This window comes from Microcebus murinus, chromosome 8 (assembly GCF_040939455.1).
Source record: "Microcebus murinus isolate Inina chromosome 8, M.murinus_Inina_mat1.0, whole genome shotgun sequence".
Taxonomy (NCBI): Eukaryota; Metazoa; Chordata; class Mammalia; order Primates; family Cheirogaleidae; genus Microcebus; species Microcebus murinus.
The window spans coordinates 3,389,079-3,411,824 of record NC_134111.1 but is presented as its reverse complement, the minus strand read 5'-3'; the positions used below and the strand labels follow the sequence as shown (position 1 = coordinate 3,411,824).

General features: G+C 42.5%; 1 protein-coding gene across 9 annotated transcripts in view; it reads right to left on the bottom strand.

Moving 5' to 3' along the window:
* Window positions 1–3,575: 3,575 nt before the first annotated feature.
* The window catches only part of WDR33 (WD repeat domain 33), a 107,326-nt gene continuing 88,155 nt past the window's right edge, over window positions 3,576–22,746 (bottom strand). For 7 of the 9 annotated variants that reach the window (XM_076005437.1, XM_076005438.1, XM_076005439.1 and 4 more), the window contains 12 exons: window positions 22,339–22,449; window positions 21,879–21,973; window positions 21,541–21,627; window positions 21,178–21,317; window positions 20,421–20,573; window positions 17,986–19,074; window positions 15,210–15,318; window positions 11,339–11,777; window positions 7,141–7,304; window positions 6,942–7,034; window positions 5,892–6,107; window positions 3,576–4,221 (listed from right to left, as the gene is read on the bottom strand). In XM_076005437.1, coding sequence (XP_075861552.1) covers window positions 3,992–4,221; window positions 5,892–6,107; window positions 6,942–7,034; window positions 7,141–7,304; window positions 11,339–11,777; window positions 15,210–15,318; window positions 17,986–19,074; window positions 20,421–20,573; window positions 21,178–21,317; window positions 21,541–21,627; window positions 21,879–21,973; window positions 22,339–22,449 — 2,926 coding nt within the window. In that variant the 3' untranslated portion in view covers window positions 3,576–3,991. The other 2 variants (XM_076005444.1, XM_076005443.1) reach the window with 2 other exon arrangements.

The window sequence follows — 22,746 nt, the reverse complement described above, 5'->3', positions numbered from 1 at the left end:
TGAGCGCCTGCTGCGTACGAACAGTTTCAGAAGCTCCGTGATTGCAGTGTTTTGTGCTGTACTCGCCTCGGAAATCGAGATTTTGTCATTGAATTGGTGATAGTGTGTGACACGGCAGTTAGAGGTTGCTTTAGCATTATTCGGTTTTAGACTTCAGCTGAGAAAAAGAGTAGCTGTTCTTTGAATTAGCTGGTTTTGTAATTTTTCTCAGTTTTATCTTTTACCTTCTTGTCATTTAAAAAATCCAGTGGTCGATGTTTAGTTGCAGTAACTTGGTTTTGTTTGGCTATAGGTAAGACTTGGAAATTATTCTCTTCAGTACGAATCTAGGAGGATATCAGATTAAACATTGAGTTTAGCCATTGGATTTTTTAAAGTACTTATTTTAGTTAAAACAGTTAATCTCGGTTATTTTCTTCAAAGGAACTGCAAATATGGTGCTTTATAACATGAGGAAAATTAGGTCTTTATTAGACACGAAAGCAATGGACCAAAAGAAATTTTCTGCCCCCAAGAAAATGGTATCCAGTAAGGTGGGTCTCTAAGCAGAACTGAGCTTGGAATCCTGGCAGATGGGAAGATCATTCTACATCTGGAATTCCAATATTTGGCGGTGAACATAAATTTTCTATGAGCTCTAATTATGATTCTTAATTTTATGGTTTGCTTTTTAAACTATATATTACAATTTTCAGGCAAATCTTAAGGTGCTTTAGATGCATTTTCATATTTAATTGCTAAATTTCTTTCATTTTAGGTTCACCCACCTTAATTTATTGCCAGAAAGTATGGGCCCAATATTCTGATTACTTCCAAAAATCTACATATTTTGTCAGTAGCTATAAACCAGGAAGTAAAATATTTAGAATTTAAAAATTCTGTGCCAGGGGATTCTCATGCTTGGTTGCACATCAGAATTATTTGAAGAGCCCCACTCAGATCAATTCAGTCTGAATCTCTGGGTGGTAGGACCCAGGCATCAATATATTTTTTAAAGCTCTCCAGATGATTCCATGTCCAGCCAAGGTTGAGAACTACTTCTGTGCATTGGCTTGCACAATTTGAAAATAATTGTTTTCCAGAGCTGGATTCCCGTGTTGCCTTAATACAGTATGTCATGCAGCAACAGAGCACTGTTTCTTCCTCCAACCCCAAAACTTTGTGTTCCTAGGTCAGTGCCATAAGTCCTGCACCTAGAAATGACACTGAAGTGGCCAACATCCACACTCTAGGCCTAGTATTTGCTAAGAATACTGCCTTGTTCCCCTGTCATTAAATAAAGTTACCTACCTCAAGGGGGTGCTTATAAGAGCAAATGCAGTATTTTCAGGGATTAATTTTTTTAATTGGAAAGACTTGTGCCATTAGTTGCTCTTTCTAGTCCCCTAGTTAAATTTGTTCTAGTTCTAAATTTCTCTAGAATTTGCGTGGCTGAAAATTCTATAATGTTTAACACATTTTTATGTTGATGCTATTCAATTTCTTAAGTAAACTTTTAAAACTTACACGTTAGCTGGTTGGGGTGGCATGCACCTATCCTGTTACTGGGGAGGCTTGGGGTGGGGATGGGGATGGCTTAGTCTGGAAATTCTGGGCTGTAGTGCACTGTGCTGTCCTAAGTTTGGCATCAGTATGGTGACCTTCTGGGAGCAGGGGATCAGTAGGCTGTCTAAGGAGAGGTGAACCAGCCCAGGTTGGAAATGGAGCTGGTCAAAACTCCTGTGCTGATGATACACCTGTGAGTTGCCACTGCACTCCAGCCTGGACAACATAGCCAGATCCCATCTCTTACAAAAATGCTTTCAGTGTTTTCTCAAGAATTCAAACAGTTCAAAATTGTTTGAAAATGTTTATAAAATTCAAAGCATATCTAGTATGTATTTTGACAGTTATATTTTAAAATGTTAAATATATATCCTGAGTATTTAATAAGTGCATAATGTAGAGACTTCTGTTTTCTCTAAATGAACTCTCAAAATGTGATCTGGTTATATGCTTATTGAGGTACTATGTTATTAAAAAAAAAGCCTAGGCGGGGCGCGGTGGCTCACACCTGTAATCCTAGCACACTGGGAGGCTGAGGCAGTAGGATTGCTCAAGGTCAGGCATTCAAGACCAGCCTGAGCAAGAGTGAGACCCCGTCTGTACTAAAAATAGAAAGAAATTAGCTGGACAACTGAAAATATAAGGAAAAAATTAGCTGGGTGTGGTGGCACATGCCCGTAGTCCCAGCTACTTGAGGCTGAGGCAGAAGGATAGCTTGAGCCCAGGAATTTGAGGTTGCTGTGAGCTAGGCTGCTGCCACGGCACTCTAGCCCAGGCAGAAGTGAGACTCTGCCTCCAAAAAAAAAAAAAAAAAAAAATTAAAGCCTAAAGTTTTAAAATTCTTTCTACCGGAATCTCAGAAAAAAGAGCCTAATCTTGATATGGGTTTGGTCTCTGGATCCCTTTTTAGCTTCTTGGAACATGATTATAGTTTCTCTGTTTTTAAGTTATACTAGTGGAGGGTAAAGAAAGAATATCCACAAACATAAAACAATCTTGAGCTTCCTAGTAGCATGTTTATGGTGGGGTATTGATAAAACGTTTTTAATTTCAAAGTAAAAAAAATTACTCACTTGGAGTCTAAGTGAGCGTGTGTGGTTAGCAGTTTCTCACTTCACAAAAACAACTTTTTACCATTTTTTTTACATTCATAGAGAACCAGTTAGGAGATTTTTTATATACTACCACACTGTCAGTATCCCTTTTCCAAACAACCACTGAGACTTCCAGCACCACTAAATATGTCAAGTAAACTTGATTCTGATGCCAAATTGAAGCTGGCAATGTAATGAAATGTTAGAGTGGCCATAGGAATGTCCTTTTAGTAATAAAAGTTTTCTTATATTTGTATAGAAAGTATCCTGGCATATCTCAAACTGAATTTTTGGCTTCCAGTTCAAACAACCAAATGTTAAATTTATTTAAAATAAGAATTTGCCATGAACAAGATCCTTCTGGCTTACTATGAGTTAGAACTATCCTCTGCTTTAAACACTGGTATTTCCACAAAACTAGTATAGAAGAAGAGATTTAAGTTTTGCAAAACTTTTAGGAGAGATTTTGGTCCATTCCTTTTCAACTTAATGTGTGAAATGATTTAAAGTTATCAAAAGGGTATGTGTAGTTAGCCTGGCTTATATCAAGTTCCTCTCCTCACAAAACAAGACAATGCAAATCAAAAGTGTGATTATTTAGGAGATGCAATGAAGGGAGAGCCCCTAGTTGGACAGCCAGTTTTAAGTTTTTCTTCAGGATATAATTTTCCATCTGCTACAGCATAACTGACTAAGGCTTTGAACCTACTTCAAACTACACTAGTTTTCAAGTATTCCTCACTGTAACGAAAATAGTGTGACAGGATGGCTAGATGAGAATTTGTTGAAAAACACAAGTTCACAGGTGAACTTAATTAGATGACCTAGGCATTCATATCAAATATGTGTATAAATACCAGCAACAATTGTATACCCTTCAGCAGATCAGATGCAATGGAAACCAAGGTTTCCTTAAGGCAAGCACTCCACAACTGGTTTTCTGTTAATTCTTGCTTAAATCACATTCTGTATTCATACAAAAACAACTTAATGTTTTTTCTCTGACAAACTGTACATATAGAAACAAATTTCCAATTGGACATGAACTTAAATTTGTGGACGTGCTCCATGTCTCATGACACTTAAAAAAAAAAAGATTCCAGCTTTTATCTTCACAAAACAACATGGGATTTAGAGCAATGAGGGTAGACAGGACAAAAGGCCAGCTACTCTGGGTAGCCAGTAGCAGTCTCTTCATCTTGAAGATCTCATTAGGGGTTCTGGGAGTAAGCTGCTCCAGAAAGGAGTTCGGGGCTACAGTGGTGCAGGCTTCCTTTTGTTGCGCTTGGTTAAGTCCACAAGAAGTTCTTAAATACTGTCCAGAGCGGCCTCAGCATGCTCAGCCCCAACTTCTACCGACCCCTTCCCCCCCCTCTTGACGCACCTCGCCTTGGTGGGCCAGAGTTCATGTTACTCCCTCTACCCCAGTTACTGCCACTCCGGCCCCCTCGAGAAGGGGTGCCGCTGCCTGGGGGGCCCCCAAAAGGTTCATCTCTGTGGTATCCATCGTGGTGATCTCCATCCAACGAGCTGGAACGCCCTGATTTTGGCACTCTCTGGGAAGGTCCTGAGCCCCCGCGGCCTGAAACAAAACAGATTTCACTTGTGACTTTTTGTACTAGTAATTGTTTGCCAATAACTCCTAGTATAAACTTTTACTGTCTGATGACAGCATACCACTTCTGGAATGTTCTGGGAAGATTGGCAATGGCATTCAGAACACTACAAGGTGTACCTTTGGCCCCTTTTAACCACCACCTTGTGGCCATGGTCCTAAGCATCAAGAAGTCCATGTTCCCCAGGGCTGTGTGACAGGTGGCAGGAAGCCAAGAGGTAAGCATGGAGCACTTCAGGGAGACCTGTACCACACTGGGCCATGTCCCCAGACCACAAGAAGGTATATCTGCACCCTCCTATGCCAACAGGGCATTCTGAGGGAAGGTCTGAAAAGCACTGACTTGACTTTGGAAGTAAGTGCTGCTGTTAATGACAAGTGCTCCAACTAGTATAAGTGTTTACTGTGATTGTTCTGTGACATATGGCACTTTTGCCTTGCTTTTACAAAGTTAGTGAAATAAAATACTTCTCAAAAAATAAAGGCACAACCCCCCCCACACACACACAAAACACTGGCTTTCAGATTACTTCTCCCAGGGACAGCTTACCTTGTTTCAGACTTGCACATACAAATGTGCATTAAAATTAAGGTATTATTAAAATTCCTTCTTTTAAAATTTTCTCATGAAACATTGGATTTGGTCCTATCTCCCATATGCGCTTTCAGAAGACTTATCAACTTTATTTTGTCTGAAGTTTTTGAACGCAATGTAAATCTAGCAGAGATGAAAAAGCTAGGTGAGTTAGCCAAAGGAACAGTCTTGGCTTCTTTTCTTACAGAGCACCACTTAGGCCCTCCTGAGGGTGGCTGGGCAGAGAAGTTGTCAGCTACTACACGTCACTTCCACACTAACCAGGGGACCTGTGTCCTGAGTGCCCATGAAAGTCATCCACAATTATAGCACACCAACTAGTAATAAAATGTGTTTTGGGGCAGGGAGATCTATTGGAGATACCTGAGGTAATTTCTGAGGGTTTTGCTCTGAGAAACATCAAGCTATCAAGAACAAAAGGCAGAACTCTGCAGTGGAGGGACTGTAAACATGATGCAGAGGACAGGCTGGGGCATGCGGGCAGGAGTCTCTCCGGCAGCCTCCGAGCCACACCACATCGTGAGCAGAGCTGTAGTTAGCTGCGGTGGCTGCCACTCCAGGCTAAAAGTGCTGTCTGTAAAATCAAGAATCAGAGTCTCCAGTTGTAGAGATAAGCTACTCCCTGGAAACACCCCTGCAGACCATGTTCCCCAGAGTCTTTGTGACTTTGGGCACAAGCAGTGTTCCTTTGGGCTCAGGCTTAAAAAAGAGCACCACAGAACCAAGGAGAGGACAACTCTTCCCTCCCACTAAGGACACCCTCGAAGGTGCTGGGCAGACTGCCAGTTAGAGCAGGGGTCTCCAGAAAGCAAGCCCAGCAGAAAGTGCTGGGGCACGTTGGCAGAGGGCTGACGTGGAACCTTGAATGGGTAGTGATTCCTAGAGTAACTGGGGTCATGTGCAGGGCTGAGCTTGCAGTCACTGGGTGACAGCTCCAACCAGCACCCACACATTTGGGAGCATGTGGCTCTGCATAGCTTAGGCCAGGCGAGGCCTCATTTGGCCCCTGCAGCTCCTGGCACTGTAACCACTGGCCTCTTACCTTTGCCTCCACGGTCCTCAGAAGGGCCCCCTGGGGCCTCCATTTCTCTGTGCTCGGAAGTACCTGGCCCATCATGCCAAGGGCGCTTTCGAGGTGGTAGGGATGCCATGTCCATGCCTTGCAGAGAAGAGGAACGCTCTCTGCTTGCAGGGGAATGACCGTCGTGAGGGGGATGATCAGGGCGGGGAGCATCACGGAAATGTTCATGACCTGGCCCTGAAATAAGCAGCAGAGTCTCCTCACAGTAAAGACAGTGTGACCAAAAGCAGAGGACAGCCTAAGCAAGAGCGAGACCCTGTCTCTACTAAAAATACAAAGAAATCAAGCTGGACAACTAAAAATATATAGAGAAAAAATTAGCCAGGCGTGGTGGCGCATGCCTGTAGTCCCAGCTACTCGGGAGGGTGAGGCAGGAGGATCGCTTGAACCCAGGAGTTTGAGGTTGCTGTGAGCTAGGCTGATGCCATGGCCTGTGCAATAGAATGAGGCTCTGTCTCAAAAATAAAAAAAAAAAAAAAGAGGGAAAGGATACTGCTGAGAACACAGAGCAACTCGAGAACCATTCGTGCAAGAAACGTGCTGAGTGCCCACAGGAGGGCGGGTGTCAATCTCCATAAACACAGAGAGGCCACGATTAGAAACCAATGTAAGAGGAGGCAGGTTGGGTCCAGAGATGTGGTTCTTAGATGTTTTAGTATGAAGACGGACATCTTTACATTCTTAAAAACTATTGAGGACCCCAAAGAGATTTCACTGATGAGAGTTATATCTACTAATATTTACCATATTAGCAATTAAGAATGAGAAAATTTTAATTCATTCATTTTTCAAAAACAAAAAATATTTAGTAAAAGTAGTAGTATTGTTTTATTTAGATAAATCCCTTTAGTGTCTGACTTAATAGAGGAAAGCTGGATTCTTCCATCTGCTTCCGTATTCAATCTACTGACACAGAATGCTGTGGCTCCCTCATGGACCCCTGGGAGGGCCTGCAGACCCTACTTTTCGAGTTGCTGGTCAGAGCCACCACAAGCCGTTCTCTTTCCTTACCTGGTTCTCTGTTTCCATCCCAGGAGTCTGGCTTCCGTCCTCCTTCAAAGCGAGGGAACTCGTCAGGAGTGGGGAGTAAACCCTTCCTTCCTCCTATACAATGAAGCAAACAACAGTGCACTCACACTTTCACCCGTGTCACAGCCACCTAACTGCCAGCCTTGTCCTTCCAGACCAGATGTCCTCAGCATGCACTCACCTCGTGGGGTACCCCGACCTCGACCTCTGAGATCTCGCCCTCGGGCCGCTTCATCAGAAGCATCAAAATTCTCCTCTGGACCAAAGTCTTCAGGACCAGGAAAACCATCCCTTCCTCTGGGAGGAGCACGGCCCTCGTGTCTCGGGGGAGCGCCTCTTCTGAAGCTATAAAGGAAAGACAGCAGAATGTCCATCTCATGGAATACCTTACTGCTCGAAGTTCATGTTTCAAAGAAGCATAATGATATGAGAAAAGATACGATGTTAATTGGGTGGAAAACAAAATAAAAGTATATATATTTTAAATTTTTATTATTTTTTAGAGATAGGGTCTCACTGTTGTCCAGGCTGGAGTACAGTGATGTCATCATAGCTCACTGCAACCTCAAACTCCTGGGCTCAGGCAATCCTCCTGCCTCAGCCTTCCAAAGTGCTGGGATTATAAGTGTGAACCACTGCACCTGGCCAAACTCCCCTATATATATGTGTGTCTTTTCATGGCCTTTTGTGAATCTGGAAACCTATATATTTTTTAAAGTGTATACATTGTACAATCCTAATATTAGAGGCAAAAACAAACAGGAAGGAAATACACCAGAATGTGAGGTTACCTTACGTTTGTTTTAGGCTTTCAGGAATAATAATAGTGGTGAACATTTTTTAAGTGGTTAAATCATAACAAGTGCTGTATATGTATTATTTCATTTCATTTCATTCTCCCAACCCCAATATGAAACTATTCATACTATTATTAACCCTATCAGTGAGTACACTGAGGCCAAGATTGCTAGTGCCATGTATTTAAGGACACACAGTAAGTGCCAGCTGTGATTTGAACTCAGCCCAGCCTCCATATCACTGCCTCCCAAATATATGCCATCTACATTTTTATGATGGACACTTATTACATATATAATCAGAAAATCGGGTACAGATTATGCCTTCCAATTATACTAGACTTGTCGGGGGCAGGTATCTGCTCTGCCATTTGCCTGCGCCCACAGCCCCCACTCAGGGACATGCTTAAGTGGCCAGGAGCTGACCGAGCTCCCCAGCAGACAGGCAGACAACTTCCCTTCTCTTTCAGGAATTTTGGAACTGGGAGACTAAGTTGGCTGAGAGTCTTGCTGAAGCAGAGAGGTTACAAGGAAGCCTGCAGAGAAGAAGAGAACTCGGTGGCCTGCAAGCAGAAAAAGGTGCGAAAGCACACCGAGAGAAGCCACAACACCGGAGGGAGGGTGAGCCGGCCCAGTCTGCACAGCCCAGCCCACCTGCGGCCTCCTCCCAGGGCATTCCCCTTCAGTATCTTCCATTCCAATCTTCTACTATGAAGAGTTTCAAACTCAGAGTAAAGTTGAAACAGTAAAATGAATACCCACAGATCCTTCACCTAGATTAATCAGTTCTCAACATCTTTGCCACTTGTGCTTTATCTTTTGTTTATTTACAAACACATTTTCTAAACCATATGAAAATCAGCTGCTAACAATATAATGCTTCACTTTTAAATATTTCAGTATGTTTCTTCTAAGAACAAAGACTTTCTCCTAAATAACCACAAATATGTGCTATTAACAGATTGCCTAATTCAAATTTCCCAAATTGTCCCTAAAATGTCCTTTATAGTTGATTGTTTTTAAATATAAAATTCAATCATGATTATATGTTGTAACTCAGTGGTCACGTCTCTTTGGTCTCCTTTAATCTAGAATAGTCCCCTCCTGTATTTTTGTCTTTCATAACCTTGACATTTTTGGCAAGAACTGCTCAGACTTCATCATGACGTCGGCTTGCCTCGCTGTTGATGGTGTGAGGGTGGTGTGGCCACCAGAGTCTGCTACTGCAAAGGCACATTTTCTCCTCTGCCATTAATAAACAATCTGTGGGGTGACCCTGTGGCACCGTGAGAACATCCTTTTCCTGGTGGTTTTAGCATCCACAGATGATCCTTCCCTGCATCGGCCACTACACTGATTGCTCATAAAAGAGGTGGTTTTCTAATTGTATCACTCTTCCTGCAGGTATTATATGGCATTCTGCTATAATAAAAGAGCTTTCTCTTTGCCACTCCACCACTCCATGTATCTTCTTAACACCCTTCTTGGTCCCGAGATAACTTGACCAAATCATGCTTCCTGCAAGCAAAGAGGGTGTGCCCAGGACACTGGCTGAAATAACAAGCTATGTAAAGGCGGAGCTGACCAGGAGGAGATGGAGATGGGGAGCCAGGAAGAGGCTCAGCAGGGAACACTGTTCCCCTGAAACACAGCAGGATTCTTCTTTTGTGCAGGTATCTACTACACAACTGCCTTAATTACAAAGGGATAGAGAGAAAATCTGCACAAATTAGAAAACATCTCCTGTCATAGACTACATTCTTACGTTGAAGCCCTAAACCCCAGTGTGATGGTGCTAGGTCCTAGGAGATGGGACCTGTGGGAGGAGAGTAGGGTCGGATGGAATCATGACGGTGGGATGAGGGCCCCTATAAAAACAGACACCAGAGAAAGCTTGTGCTCCCGCCCATGTGAGGACACGGTAAGAAGGTAGTTATTTGTAAGCCGGGAAGAGAATCCTCACCAGAAACTGACCCTGCTATCTAGGACCCTGATCTAGGACTTCCACCCTCCAGAACTGTGAGAAAGTAAATTCCTGTTTTAAGCCACCCACTCTGTGGTATGCTGTTATGGTATCCTGAGCTAAGACTCCTGCTACTGGACTGACCCTTCTCCAACACATCTCCCCACTGAACAGATTCATTAATTCAACCCATAGTCACTGAGGACCTGTGGTGTGCTGCCACTGCTGCTCTGAGTCCTGAGGGTATGTGGACTGGTGAACAAACGAAGCCGCTGTCCTCAGAAAGGAGGACGCTTACAGGAGACATGGCAACAAAGACTGCCTATGCACACAATCTGGGCGTGCGTTCGACAGAGGCAGAGTGAGCACCAAGCCCCAGGCATAGGAGTGTATGCGGCACGTCTGAAGAAAAGCTGTGACTGCAAATGAGCCTAGGCTGTGGGTCTGTCACTGACAGATGAAACACAACACAAACTGAGACAGAGTAAAATGTAAAATGTACAAGATGCAGATTCAAGAAATCAATGAAAGTTATGTTGAGGCCAAGCTTCTGTAAGGCATAAAAGCCACTTCAATGAAAATGCTTGGATTGGATATCATTAAGAGAGGCCTTTAGGAATATGGGAGCCCATAAATCTTTCTCGCAAACCCACCCTGACAGCAGCTCCCAGTGGCCCTTGCTACGTCACCTTCCTGGACTGCCACAGGCCAGGCTTTTCTCACCACCCCGAGGGCAGGGATGGCCAACCCTAATTCAACCACCTACCGCCACCATGTGAGAAATGAGACTGAAAGACACTGATGGATGGCCAAGGGGCAGTCAGCAACTGCAGTACAAGCAGGGGTGCTGAACAGCAAGGGCCTGAAGCCCAGCTCTGACACTGACCACCTATGTGACCGCAGAAAGCCCAGAAGCCGCTCTGATTCTTGGTCTGATCCCTCATCTATGAGACGTGGAGGTGGCAGTTGCATCTATCTCAAAAATTCCTTAAATAAAATTCCTTAAATTAAATGAGATAATAATTTCCTAAACTAAAACAAATTCCTAAAATTAAATGAGGTAACAATATTGGGCACAGAGTTAATATTCAGTTATCACCATCATTGATAATATTTTGAGTCTCATTTAAGATTTTACTAAATGCTGTTTTTTTCTTCCACATTTATTCTATTCCTTTTATGCCTCAAGCAGGCTGAAAATTCAAGCCTCATCTAAAAGGAAGATAATTTTTCAGTTTGGTTTGACTTACTAAGATCTTTAGGCAATTACACAAAAACTGTATCTATTTCACAATCCCTTTATTTCCAATCTAGGTATCTGTCTCATATTTCATCATTCTAATCAATTCTAATCTCATAGTATACTGATGCTCCCATCTCTTTAAAAGGACCAAAAAATAAACAAAGACTTCTAAACTGTGAAGATTTTTTAAAGACCCACATAAAGGTTACAAAGCATAATTTCTTTTTTAAAGTCTAAATGCGAAATCTACAAAGTGTAGGGTGAGCCATCAATGTAGTGCTCTCTCCCCGAATAAATGAGGACAGAGACCTTTGTTGAGAGAACAGATTAAAAGCTCCAGGGGAGATGGAATGGACCCCCAAAGTATCTGTCCCACCTTTCTTCTCTGCGCCCTCGAAAACGTGGGTCCTCAGGATCCCGGGGGAACCGTTCGTCTCCGGGTCTGCGGCCTTCCCACGCCCCTGGAGGGCCTCGGGCTGCACCCCGGCCATCCCCCTCGCTGAATTCCCTGTGGTCAGGAGGAAACGGAGGCCCGGGGCCCCCTCGCCTCCACTTCTCCTCTTGTGGTAAAGGTCCTCCTCGCCCCTCAAATTCACGTAACCGGTGGCCAAAGCGCTTGTCAGGGTGGAAGTCGTCTGGTCTGCTGAAGTCATCAGGGAAGTCGGGGTGAGGGCCACGCCTATCAGGGGGACCCCTGCAGTCCTGGCCACCCCGGAAAGGCCCCCTCTCAGGCCCATGCTCAGGGCCGCCGCTCTGCTCATGCCGCCTCTCTGACATCGGGCCCATGTGATGGTTTGGAGGGCCGCGGGAGTCACCTAAAGGAAACAAAGCTGACTTTTACCAAGTCTTCCAGGAAACCTGCCAATACAGGTCTGACCTGCAGCATCTTCACGTTTCAGAATGCATTCTTTCATTTAGAATGTTTTCTGTCCTTGTTCTCCACATACTTAGGAAACAAATGTCCCTGAGGCATCATATAATGAAAAGAACATGGGTTTGGGGTACAGATTTCAATTTCACTGCTCATTACTTAAAGTAACTTGCCCTAGGGGAAGTTACTAATCTCAATGAGATCAGCAATGTCTGTCCACTTCCTAGTATGTATATTCTAGAAAACATGAGTTCATCCTGAGCATAAAAATGAGCTTCCCTTCCCAGCCCTAATTCTTCCAGTGATTTTGTTAGGGCCACCTGCTCTATACCCAAGGACACAATAGAGAAAATGAATGCTGCAGGCCAGGAAGCTGCACCAAAAATTCACCTCTGTGCTTGTGAGGGCAGAAGGCCCATCAACAGGGTGCCACTCATGAGATCCCTCATTTAATCCCTAGCTCATTTAACTTGATTTCTTAACTCATGCTCACAATCTCAACAAATTCCTCTGCAAGTGTGAGGAACCATGAGCCTCTCTAAGAACTGCCTGGTGACCAAGCGGCCCTGCTATACTTCAGTTTCATGGTTTATACACACACCTTTGCTGCCCTTTCTACGAATGATGTCTCTTATATACAACATTATCACCATTCTTTGCAGACAGTGTTTGGAATCCCACTGAAGATTTGATAAAAATATTTGAATATATGAGATTATATTCAAAGTACTGAATAATAATGGGAGAGGCCAATAAAATCTGTGATACCTAACTTAGTTTTTCCTGATTTTAAAGGGATTGTTTTCCCAGCCATGGAACTACTGCAGCTATTATAAATGTACATATATTTTCTGTCAACATAGTTTAAATCAAATAATTGTAAAAGTAGGTAGCAAAGGGACATTCTTTTTTTTTTAAGACAGAGTTTCACTCTGTCACCCAGGCTAGAGTACAGTGGTGTCAGCCTAGCTCACAGCAACCTCAAACTCCTGGGCGAAAGCGATCCTCCTGCCTCAGCCTCCTGAGTAGCTGGGACTACAGGCATGCACCACCATGCCTGGCTAATTTTTTCCATATATTGTTAGTTGTCCAGCTAATTTCTTTCTATTTTTGGTAGAGACGGGATCTCACTCTTGCTCAGACTGGTCTTGAACTCCTGACCTTGAGTGATCCTCCTGCCTCGGCTTCCCAAAGTGCTAGGATTATAGGCGTGGCAAAACAAGTTTCAAAAATGAAATTCCAGCTGGGTGCGGTGGCTCACGCCTGTAATCCTAACACTTTGGGAGGCCGAGGCAGTTGGATCGCTCAAGGTCAGGAGTTCGAAACCAGCCTGAGCAAGAGCGAGACCCCGTCTCTACTAAAAGTAGAAAGAAATTAATTGGCACTCTAGCCGGGACAACAGAGTGAGACTCTGTCTCAAAAAATAAAAATAAAAAATAAATTCCTCCACCAGCCCAGCTCTCATGCCTTTTACTGCTTTTCCCTGTCAATACAGACAGACGAATCCCTCCTGATTCCCAGCCAGCTATAATTCTCCCCTTCCAATGGCCTCCTAATTCATTTTTGTTCATTTCTCTTGGCCATTTCAACTTCTCCTCACCATTCATTCAACATGTATAAAAAGTTTGGAAGTCTCAATATACAAATGCACCATCAAAAGGAGTCTCCCTGCTCCTTGGCTGTCTGTCCCTCTGCCCCCTTCTACCAGTCTTCTTCCCCTGGTCCCGGCAGTTTGCAAAGCCCCTAACTCCACTCCTGGTAAACAGGCTCCCTCACTCACTCAATTCTCAGTAGTTCCTGCTGCTAATGGCTTCCTCCCTGATTTGATGTTGCTTGAACTTAGTGCAACCTCGGACATGGCGGACCTTTGCCCCGAAGAAGCTGAACACATTCCATTTGGACTTACCTATGAACATTAATCCTCCCATTACCTCTACCTGTTTAAAAGTACCTTGCTCTTCTAAGAAAAGAAACTCACTACTACAAATTAGAAGGGATGTGGCCACCAGTGATGGGGCGGCAGTGGTGGTTAATCCAGTAGGGGATGGCAGGGCTACTTTCTCAGCTCTCCCTTCTCCCTTTGGTCCCTGGGAGGAGAAAGAGAGGAGGAAGAGGGAGAAGGGGAGGGGGTGAAGAGAAAAGGGGAAGAGCAAGGATGAGAGGGAAGGAGGTGGAAACAGACACAGGGCAGGAAGAAGGAGAGAGGCAGCTCTCAGTTTGCTGATGGCAGTACCTTGGCGGTAAAGACTCCTTTTCTTAGGGTCCCCAAATGTCAGGGTTGGCTCTCTCGGGCCTTTCTTCCTCTATTTCCCTGTGGGTCACCTTCTTTCTGTATATCTCTGCTACCATTTCCACACAATCAGAAGGAAATAAACACTCTCTAGTTCCTTTATTTCTCCCTTTCCTACCACTAATATATATAAATTCAAGACTTAGCTTTAAATTCCCAAAGTTCTAGGGCTGTAAATGCTGACAAAGACTTTTCTTAATCTGATAAAATTCGGGCAAGAATCCTAACATGAACCACATGGTGCTGTGGGCTTAGCCAATTAAAATAACAGAGTGAAGTTCTGTGAAGGGCAATCTCTGCAGTACTCCTGATTATCTGAATTGTGGTTTCTCCTCCCCACAAAAGTGTGAGTTGTACATAACGCTTCTCACTCCCCTGCAGCCACACTCCCACAGAGTTATCTTGCCCACTGTGCTCCTGCTCCAACCTGGAGGTGGAGGGGTGAGCCCCACCCATTGGCCTAATGAAGGATCATGACCTATGGCACCCTGCATGCTCTCCTGGCACCCTGTGACTCCTGGGATTCACTCTTAACTTCCAAATAGCCCCACATCTAAATACCAACAATTCTCATCTCTTTGTTTTTCATAATATCAACAACCTGAGGAACCACATATCAGTACATTGCTTTCTTTATTTCAAACGGTGCAGAACAATGTAACCAGCTAAAGAATTCAACATATGACACAATTTGGGAGGACAAGGGAATATTGATAAAAATACTATCAAGAAATTTAAGCAGAAGCAATTCAAGTCTTTGGGATGATAAAAACATGTACTCACATTCAATGAGCATGGGAACCACTTGCATGGCCAATTCATGGACAAGGCCAGCCTGTGGCACAGGCACTACTGCCAGCCTCTGGGCGTGAGGAGCTTAATTCCTCTGGTTGGCATTGTTGTCTAACTAAACAGATCTATAAAAACAACATAAAGCAAAGCTCTTACCTGAAATGATTATGCCCTTATTTTGCCCAGAGGTTCAAATGACCATTCTATCAATTACTTACCAACAAAATTCCTTAAGGTAAAATGTACACAAAGGTGGTAGAATACAATCTTTTATTCAGCAGAGCAGATGTTTACCTTTGTTAGGGCCAGGTCCTTGTCCAGGGTTCAGAGGGGGGATGCGACCTTGTGCTCCCTGTTGCCCTAGGCCTGGTATCAGGGGTGGGGGGCCTGTGTTCTGTCCTTCCTGAAAAGATGTTTTTAAAGCAGTGGTATGAAATCAGAGGCTTGTGCTTCATGAATAGTAATATTCTAATGTGATAAGATAAAAATATTGGGTTGCCCCAAAGTCTCCAACAGTAAATATTTAGCTAGTGATAGTAGAGCAAAATTGGCCTTAAATCAGGGGAAAAGAGATACTTCTCTTACTAATTATTAATTTTAAAAAAGCACTTATAACGTTAAACCTGCTGACAGCTTTTAGTTAAAGTTAGATCTTTACTTGGAAATAAATGGAAAGTCAGAAATCTTAACACAGTAATAACACCATTGTGCACAGAGGAGGAACTTCTGGCAAAAGTAAAGGCCTGCAGTCTGCCAGCGATAGAAAGTAAGGAATTCTCTGTAAGCCTAGGGCTGGGCTTGAAAATGGTGGAGCAGGCAGGATGAGAAAGGGGCTCCTGCTGAGTGAGAACTTCACACTGGGTTACCTTTCACACCCCTCCTATCTCTGCTCTCTAGTGCCCCCTTTCCTAAGCACCCTACTGCTTGTGCCCAGGAAAGTTGGCCCACCCATCGTTGTATTCACTAGGTTCCTGCAACTTCCTTCTGATATAAACCTGCTGCTCTGGTCCTCTTAGTCTCATTGCTTAGGGACCCCAGAGCTCAACCCCAACTCATTCCTAGTCCTAAAGTTCTGTGTTTTTATCTAGCCATGTCTAAATTCTGATGCTCCACACTGTCCAGTGACCGTGGATCAGATCTCGACAAACATGTAAATTAACGAATATATATCTAGTCATTCCTTCATATAAAAAGTACGTTTAGTGACTGGGCCTACTATGAGAATAGCACAATTCCAAAAACATCAATAGCAAAATTGCTTTCACATCCCAAACCAGCCACATAACGAAACACCCTTGATAGGAAGTATGGGACCAGTAGGTATATATAAATGGCCACCACTAACCCAATGCCAGTAACTTCTAGACTGCTTTGTGGCCTGTCCCTTTTACCCTAGGACAGCTCTTACAACACCTAAAAGTAGTTCCACTAAATTAAACCAATTAAAACAACTGTTTTAAATAATTAGCCTGGTCAAAGTGAAGAAAGTTAGATTTCAGCATATAAGAAATACAAGCAAAGATTTTTCATCAGGCAACTATTGAGATTTGAAATGCCCTCTATAATATCAAACCTTCAGGTTCATTCTACCAACATCGCCATAGGTAAATTAAAATTTTAGAATCATTATGTTTTTTATGTTAAAATATTTTACTACATGGTAAAATAAAAACTCTCATTGAATTGTCTCAGAAACTCAAGCTTGTCCTTGTGAATCTGACATGTTTATAATTTCAGTTATAAGATGGTAACTAAAGTTCATTATTTTTTTACTTCTCAAAATGAAAACTGTTAATTCACTACCACACACACACAAATACATAATGAATTAATAAAACATATAATACTTCAAGATTTAGGGCAATTTAAGATGGCAATCCTAGATTTTATTCAACTCATCCTAAATTCTGAAAAGTGCCTAGTAAAAATCTGAAAATAAATGCTATCAGATTCTTCATTGCTATGACATTTTTAAGTTCTGGAAGATCTACCCAAGAATATCACATAATTTACTTATTTAGCTACTTATTTTAGTGTCGTAAACAAAATGATTATCTTTACATTATAGATTCTTGGTGAGGTTTGGTAAAAAAAAAAAAAAAAAAAAAATAGACTGTGTTTCCTACACCCAGCCTCTATAGCATGCCCTCTCTCAAGAACAACTCAGGGAGTCACTGTTAATTCACTTTTGATCCACAACTGACTTCAGGGACAAAATCCAGTTGTTCATACCCAAATAATGCCTCCAGACTAAGAATTTCAGAAAAACATAAAACCACATAGCCAAACAGTGCTAAATCTACTTGTGCTTATGCAGTCTTTTTGTAATTCACCCCCAAGTAATGTGAACTCTCCTCACACCATCTCTCTAGCACAAACTCAGTGAATGAGTAAAAAAATTTAGCTAACAGAATCCTCAAAAAAGGGTCAAGGGAATTTCTACAGAAATATTCCATCCTGTAATTACTTTCATATGTCAGCTGAAAATAATTTGAACAGAATTTTACAATGCTCAATTGTGGAATCACAGATCTCTAAAAGCATTCATTGAAATAAAAACAGTAAGGTTTATAGTATACTCATAAGTTAAATATCCCATATTATTAATATCTTTAAAATTGATCCAGCAGACAAGTTGGAGGTGGTTACTGGCTGGCAGGCCCATGGAATACCAGGCTACAGAGAAAAGGGCCTGGAAAAGGGGGCATGACAACCTCAGAGCCACGCATCATGTAACGTGTCTTCTCCTCAGAAACACAGCTCTCTTGAGCCCAGAGACAATTACCAACTATATTCAACTGAGACTTGATCTCTTCTAGAAGAACCTCTATTAAAAAAAAAACAAGGTGAAGAGTAAAGAGCAATGTTGAGATCTACTTAATAGTGACATAACCTAACTCACCATCCTTGTTATTTCCTTCTTCAGCCAAAATGAATTAAACCACCATTGCTACTCAAGAAACATTAATACCCAACTGTGGCTGCTTTTCATAATCCTTAGCAGTACCACTTTGGTACATAGTATATTTTCCCAATGTGTTAATGCCTGTAAGTTGGAAATAAATAATACCTGGTTGAAGGGGGCCCGGGGCCCATCACCTAGCAGAGGTGTTTTCTGCTGCTGGAATGGTATTGGTCCTTGAGATGGATGTGGCCCTCTTGCTGGGTTCTGCTGTCCCTGAGGTCCAGGGGGCCCTTGCATGCCACCCTGGGGTGGAGGTCCTAAAGAGCCCTGGGGCGGCCCCTGCTGACCTTGCGAACCTGGAGGCCCTCGCAATTCCTGAGGAGGGCCCAGCATTGATCCTTGAGGTGGAGGCCCCTGCATGTTCCGCATCTCCTGAGGACCTCGCATTTCCTGAGGGCCGTGTCCCAGTAGTCCACTTGGAGGGTGAGGTCCTCTCATCTCTTGAGGTGGATGGCCCATCATCATCCCTTGGGGAGCAGGACCCTGATTCTCTCGGGGGCCTGGAGGCCCCTGCATTCCTCTTGGATTCAATCCCATCAGAGGTCCCTGAGACACAGGACCTTGGATCCCTTGAGACCCTGGCCCACCTTGTATCCCATGAGGATGAGGAGGTCCTTGCATTCCTCTGGGACCAGGTGGTCCTTGCATACCTTGAGTACCAGGAGGCCCCTGTGGGCCCAAGTGACCCTGGGGACCAGGTGGACCTTGGGGGCCTATGTGACCCTGTGGGCCAGGTGGACCCTGAGGACCCATATGACCTTGAGGACCAGAACTACCCTGTGGTCCAGGTGGCCCTTGAGGTCCCAAAGGGCCATGAGGTCCAGGATGCCTCTGCATTCCCTGGGGCCCATGCATGTCCTGAGGCCGTGGCAACCCCTGGGGTGGGCCCTGGGGTCCTTGTGGTCCCATGAATCCTTGTGGTCCCCCACCTCCCTGATGCAGTGGAGGACCTTGTGGTCCCATTTGTCCCTGGGGTCCAGGGGGCCTAAACTGTCCCTGTGGACCTGGAGGCCCCATTTGAGCCATGTTCATTGGCATCTGTTGAGATGGATGCGGCTGTTGAAAACCTTGAGGAATCTGAGACATTGGCCCTTGTCCTGGAAAGGGCTGGGGTCCAAGGAGAGGGGTGCCAGATGAGGGAGGAGGCTGAATTTGCTCAGCCTGTTTCTGTGCAAGTCTTTCAATTTTGAGTTGCTGGAAGTAAAGAAAGAAGGAAAGAAAAAAGCATACTGAATAAATAAGCCAGAGCCCTTGAAGATAACAATATTACCATCACGTATTCTGCTAAGAGAGTCTCAAAATAAACATAAAAACTGCTCAATCTCTTAATGCTCCCATGTAATTCGAGTCTATTTAACACTCAAACACTGTGAGCACTCACAATTTCATGGCACTGAGGCTCCAGATTCCCTTTATATTATTTCTTTTTAGGTACTGGTACACAGCAGTCAGGAATATTTATATCCATCTTGATCAGGGAAAGCCCCATAATTTACCAGTATTTTGGTTTTTTTGTTTTTTTTGTTTTTTTGAGACAGAGTCTCGCTTTGTTGCCCAGGCTAGAGTGAGTGCCCTGGCGTCAGCCTAGCTCACAGCAACCTCAAACTCCTGGGCTCAAGCAATCCTGCTGCCTCAGCCTCCCGAGTAGCTGGGACTATAAAGCATGCGCCACCATGCCCGGCTAATTTTATATATATATTAGTTGGCCAATTAATTTCTTTCTATTTATAGTAGAGACGGGGTCTCGCTCTTGCTCAGGCTAGTTTCGAACTCCTGACCTCGAGCAATCCACCCGCCTCAGCCTCCCAGAGTACTAGGATTACAGGCTTGTTTTTTTTTTTTTTTTTTTTTTTTTTGAGACAGAGTCTCACTTTGTTGCCAGGCTAGAGTGAGTGCAGTGCCGTCAGCCTAGCTCACAGCAACCTCAATCTCCTGGGCTCAAGTGATCCTCCTGCCTCAGTCTCTCAAGTAGCAGGGACTACAGGCATGCCTGGCTAATTTTTTGTATATATATTTTTAGTTGGTCAATTAATTTCTTTCTATTTTTAGTAGAGACGGGGTCTCACTCAGGCTGGTTGTGAACTCCTGACCTCAAGCAATCCACCTGCCTCGGCCTCCCAGAGTGCTAGGATTACAGGTGTGAGCCACCATGCCCGGCCAATTTACCAGTATTTTGTCATTCTTGGTAGCTATTGTAGGTGAGAAAAATAAGAATAAGCTACCTGCGCTATGAACTGACAAAAAAACAAAACTTCTTTTATCTGTGGATAAATAGGTGAATTCAAATTAAAATTATGTTGGCTTTACCTTTTCTATTAAGAAGTATATTTAACTTCAGTGTATTCACTGCGCCACTGATCTGGTTTTAAAAGTCTTAAGAAACAGGACTCTTAGAAACTAGTCTCCTAATGCAGCAACAAGAAATGGAGGTGCCCATCAGCCCCATCTGAGTCCCTTCCCTTTTCCTAAGAGCACACCAATAATAACGTTATTACTACTTTCTCAGATCATCTTGAATCCCCCTACAGAGCTTCATATACCTCCAGAAGTTGTGGGTTAGTATACTGTAATGTGGCCATTTCTTGCTCAATTTCTGCTTGTGTTTTTTTCTTCTCTTCCAATTTAATGTCTTCTTTTCTGTCATTGAGCACCTCGTTTGGAGCAGGAATTGGAACTTTATTTTGCATCCAAGCCTCGGGAAAGAAGAAAATGTTAAAATATACCCTAAGGATAAAAATGACAATGACAGAATGACATAACCATTCTATAATGTCATCTGCTCAATCCAACCTATTGAACTGTATTCATTTCTAATACTAATTTTTAGTGGCATGGGAATTGAGTTAGGCAGGCAATTAATAGTTACAAATTGTTAAGGTAATAAAAGCTGTCTGATATTGCATGTTATTAAGAATGCAAAACTTGCCAGTCTCTCCAAAAGGGCACATGCACTTTGTGTTGAAGGGACATATAAAGCAGAAGATAGACAAACAATGGAGGAGAGAGTCAATATACTCTCTCTGCTCCATGCCTGTGTCTTCTCCTTCCTCTGATAGGTTGGATGATAGTAAGTAGGTGAAGATAAAAGAAGATTCATGACAAATTCAATATAACTGCAAGCAGTAGACGAGAACTATGCCTCAAAATGTATAAAATATATAAAGAATGCTCCAGAAAAGAATATATAGTATAGATATACTTTCAAAAGATAAGACAATCCAAGAAAAACATCAATTAAACTACCCAACCATAATCACTAAGTGCCTAAATGAAGTGGAGTCACTTTTAGTGACCTACCTGCTGGAACTGCGCAGGAATAGGTTTTGCATAAGGAACTTTCTTCTGAGGTACTTTTTTCTGATCCTTTTGCATCACCTCCTCCATTCCCCAATCTAAACCTGGAATTGTCATTTCAATTTCATTTGATTCATCTTTTCCTATAAAGAAAAGTAGTTTCCTTTTTAAATTAAAAAGAACTGGCCACTGGATCAATGGATACATTTTTGGAAAAGATTTTAGATACTATGCCGTTTATATCACTTTTGTCAACATTTGTGAACATAAATCATTATAGCGTTTCAATATAACGTATCAGGAAGACAATAAACATGTCTAGAAAAATGTTATGAAAGAAAAATATGTATCTGTAACTTCTCTCACCCATCTGCTCTTGTTCCATAGCTAATTTTAGCTGTTCAGGTATTCCCATCCCTGGAATCACCGCCAGGCTATTAGGTTCAAGGTCATCTATAAATAGTAACACATCCATTGTTAACGAAAAGTTTCTTTTTTTTTTTTAAATAATTTTAAACACATGGAAAGTTTCTAAAAGTAGTGGCCAATAAAGTTAATGCTTTATAAAAATGAATCCCATCACTGGTGATTTATAAATCAATATAAACTATAAGATAAAAATTAGTTTTGTATAATCTTCCCAACACCTAACACTTCTATAACAGAATATCAGATTTCAAAGGACAAATGTTCAAGAGTCTCACCATATTCTACTCCATCTTCAGACATTCCAGGTAAAAGGTTTAGATTATATCGATCTCGCATTTTATCACCTGGTCGGTTTCGAGTCCAGAATTTGCTGTCAAAGTAATTTGGGGAATAGGAGAGCACGGTTTCAGTGTTTTTCTGGGCACTGGCACTTACTAGAATTAAGCAGCCCCTTGGTAAACACAATAAATTTTTCAATGCCTTTCTCTAAAACTTAAAAATGTGAAAAGGTTTTTTTTAATCAAAAGGTAAAAGCAAAATTTCAAATAACCAAAGTCATATTCAATATCCAATCTCCTTATTGTAATATAAGTATTTGTAAAACCACGTATGCTTCTAAGACTAAGTTGGAATATAAATTAATACAACAATAAATAAAAATAAATGTATATAATATTTATTTCTTCCTGCTTCATGAGTATAGTAATTCTTTGCTCTTTTCAATACAAAGCTTACCTAGTGTGGTCATTTGAGCCTGAGCAGAGAATATGTCCAAGTGGGTGCCACGCCAGACTCCAGATCATCCCTTCGTGGGCCATCTCCATCCCACCAACTTCCTTCTCTACCCTGCAACAGCACCAAAGAAAGAAGTCTTTCTCACAAAAGTTACAAAAAAAAAAAAAAAAGACATTTTCTTTTAGCCTTAAAACAAAGCCACCAAAGCCTGTTCCTTTGAATCTGGTCAGTTACACATGTTTCAGAGGGGTATTGGTTTGTGATCAGAAATTTATTCTTTTACCCAAAGAGCACTTCAGAGAGGAAGATGTTTTAAGCATTATTTTACCAATAAGAAACCAGGAAATCTATTTTATTTTCCCTTAATGACTTCTGCATCCACAAATAGAGGTAACTTTTCTATTCCAA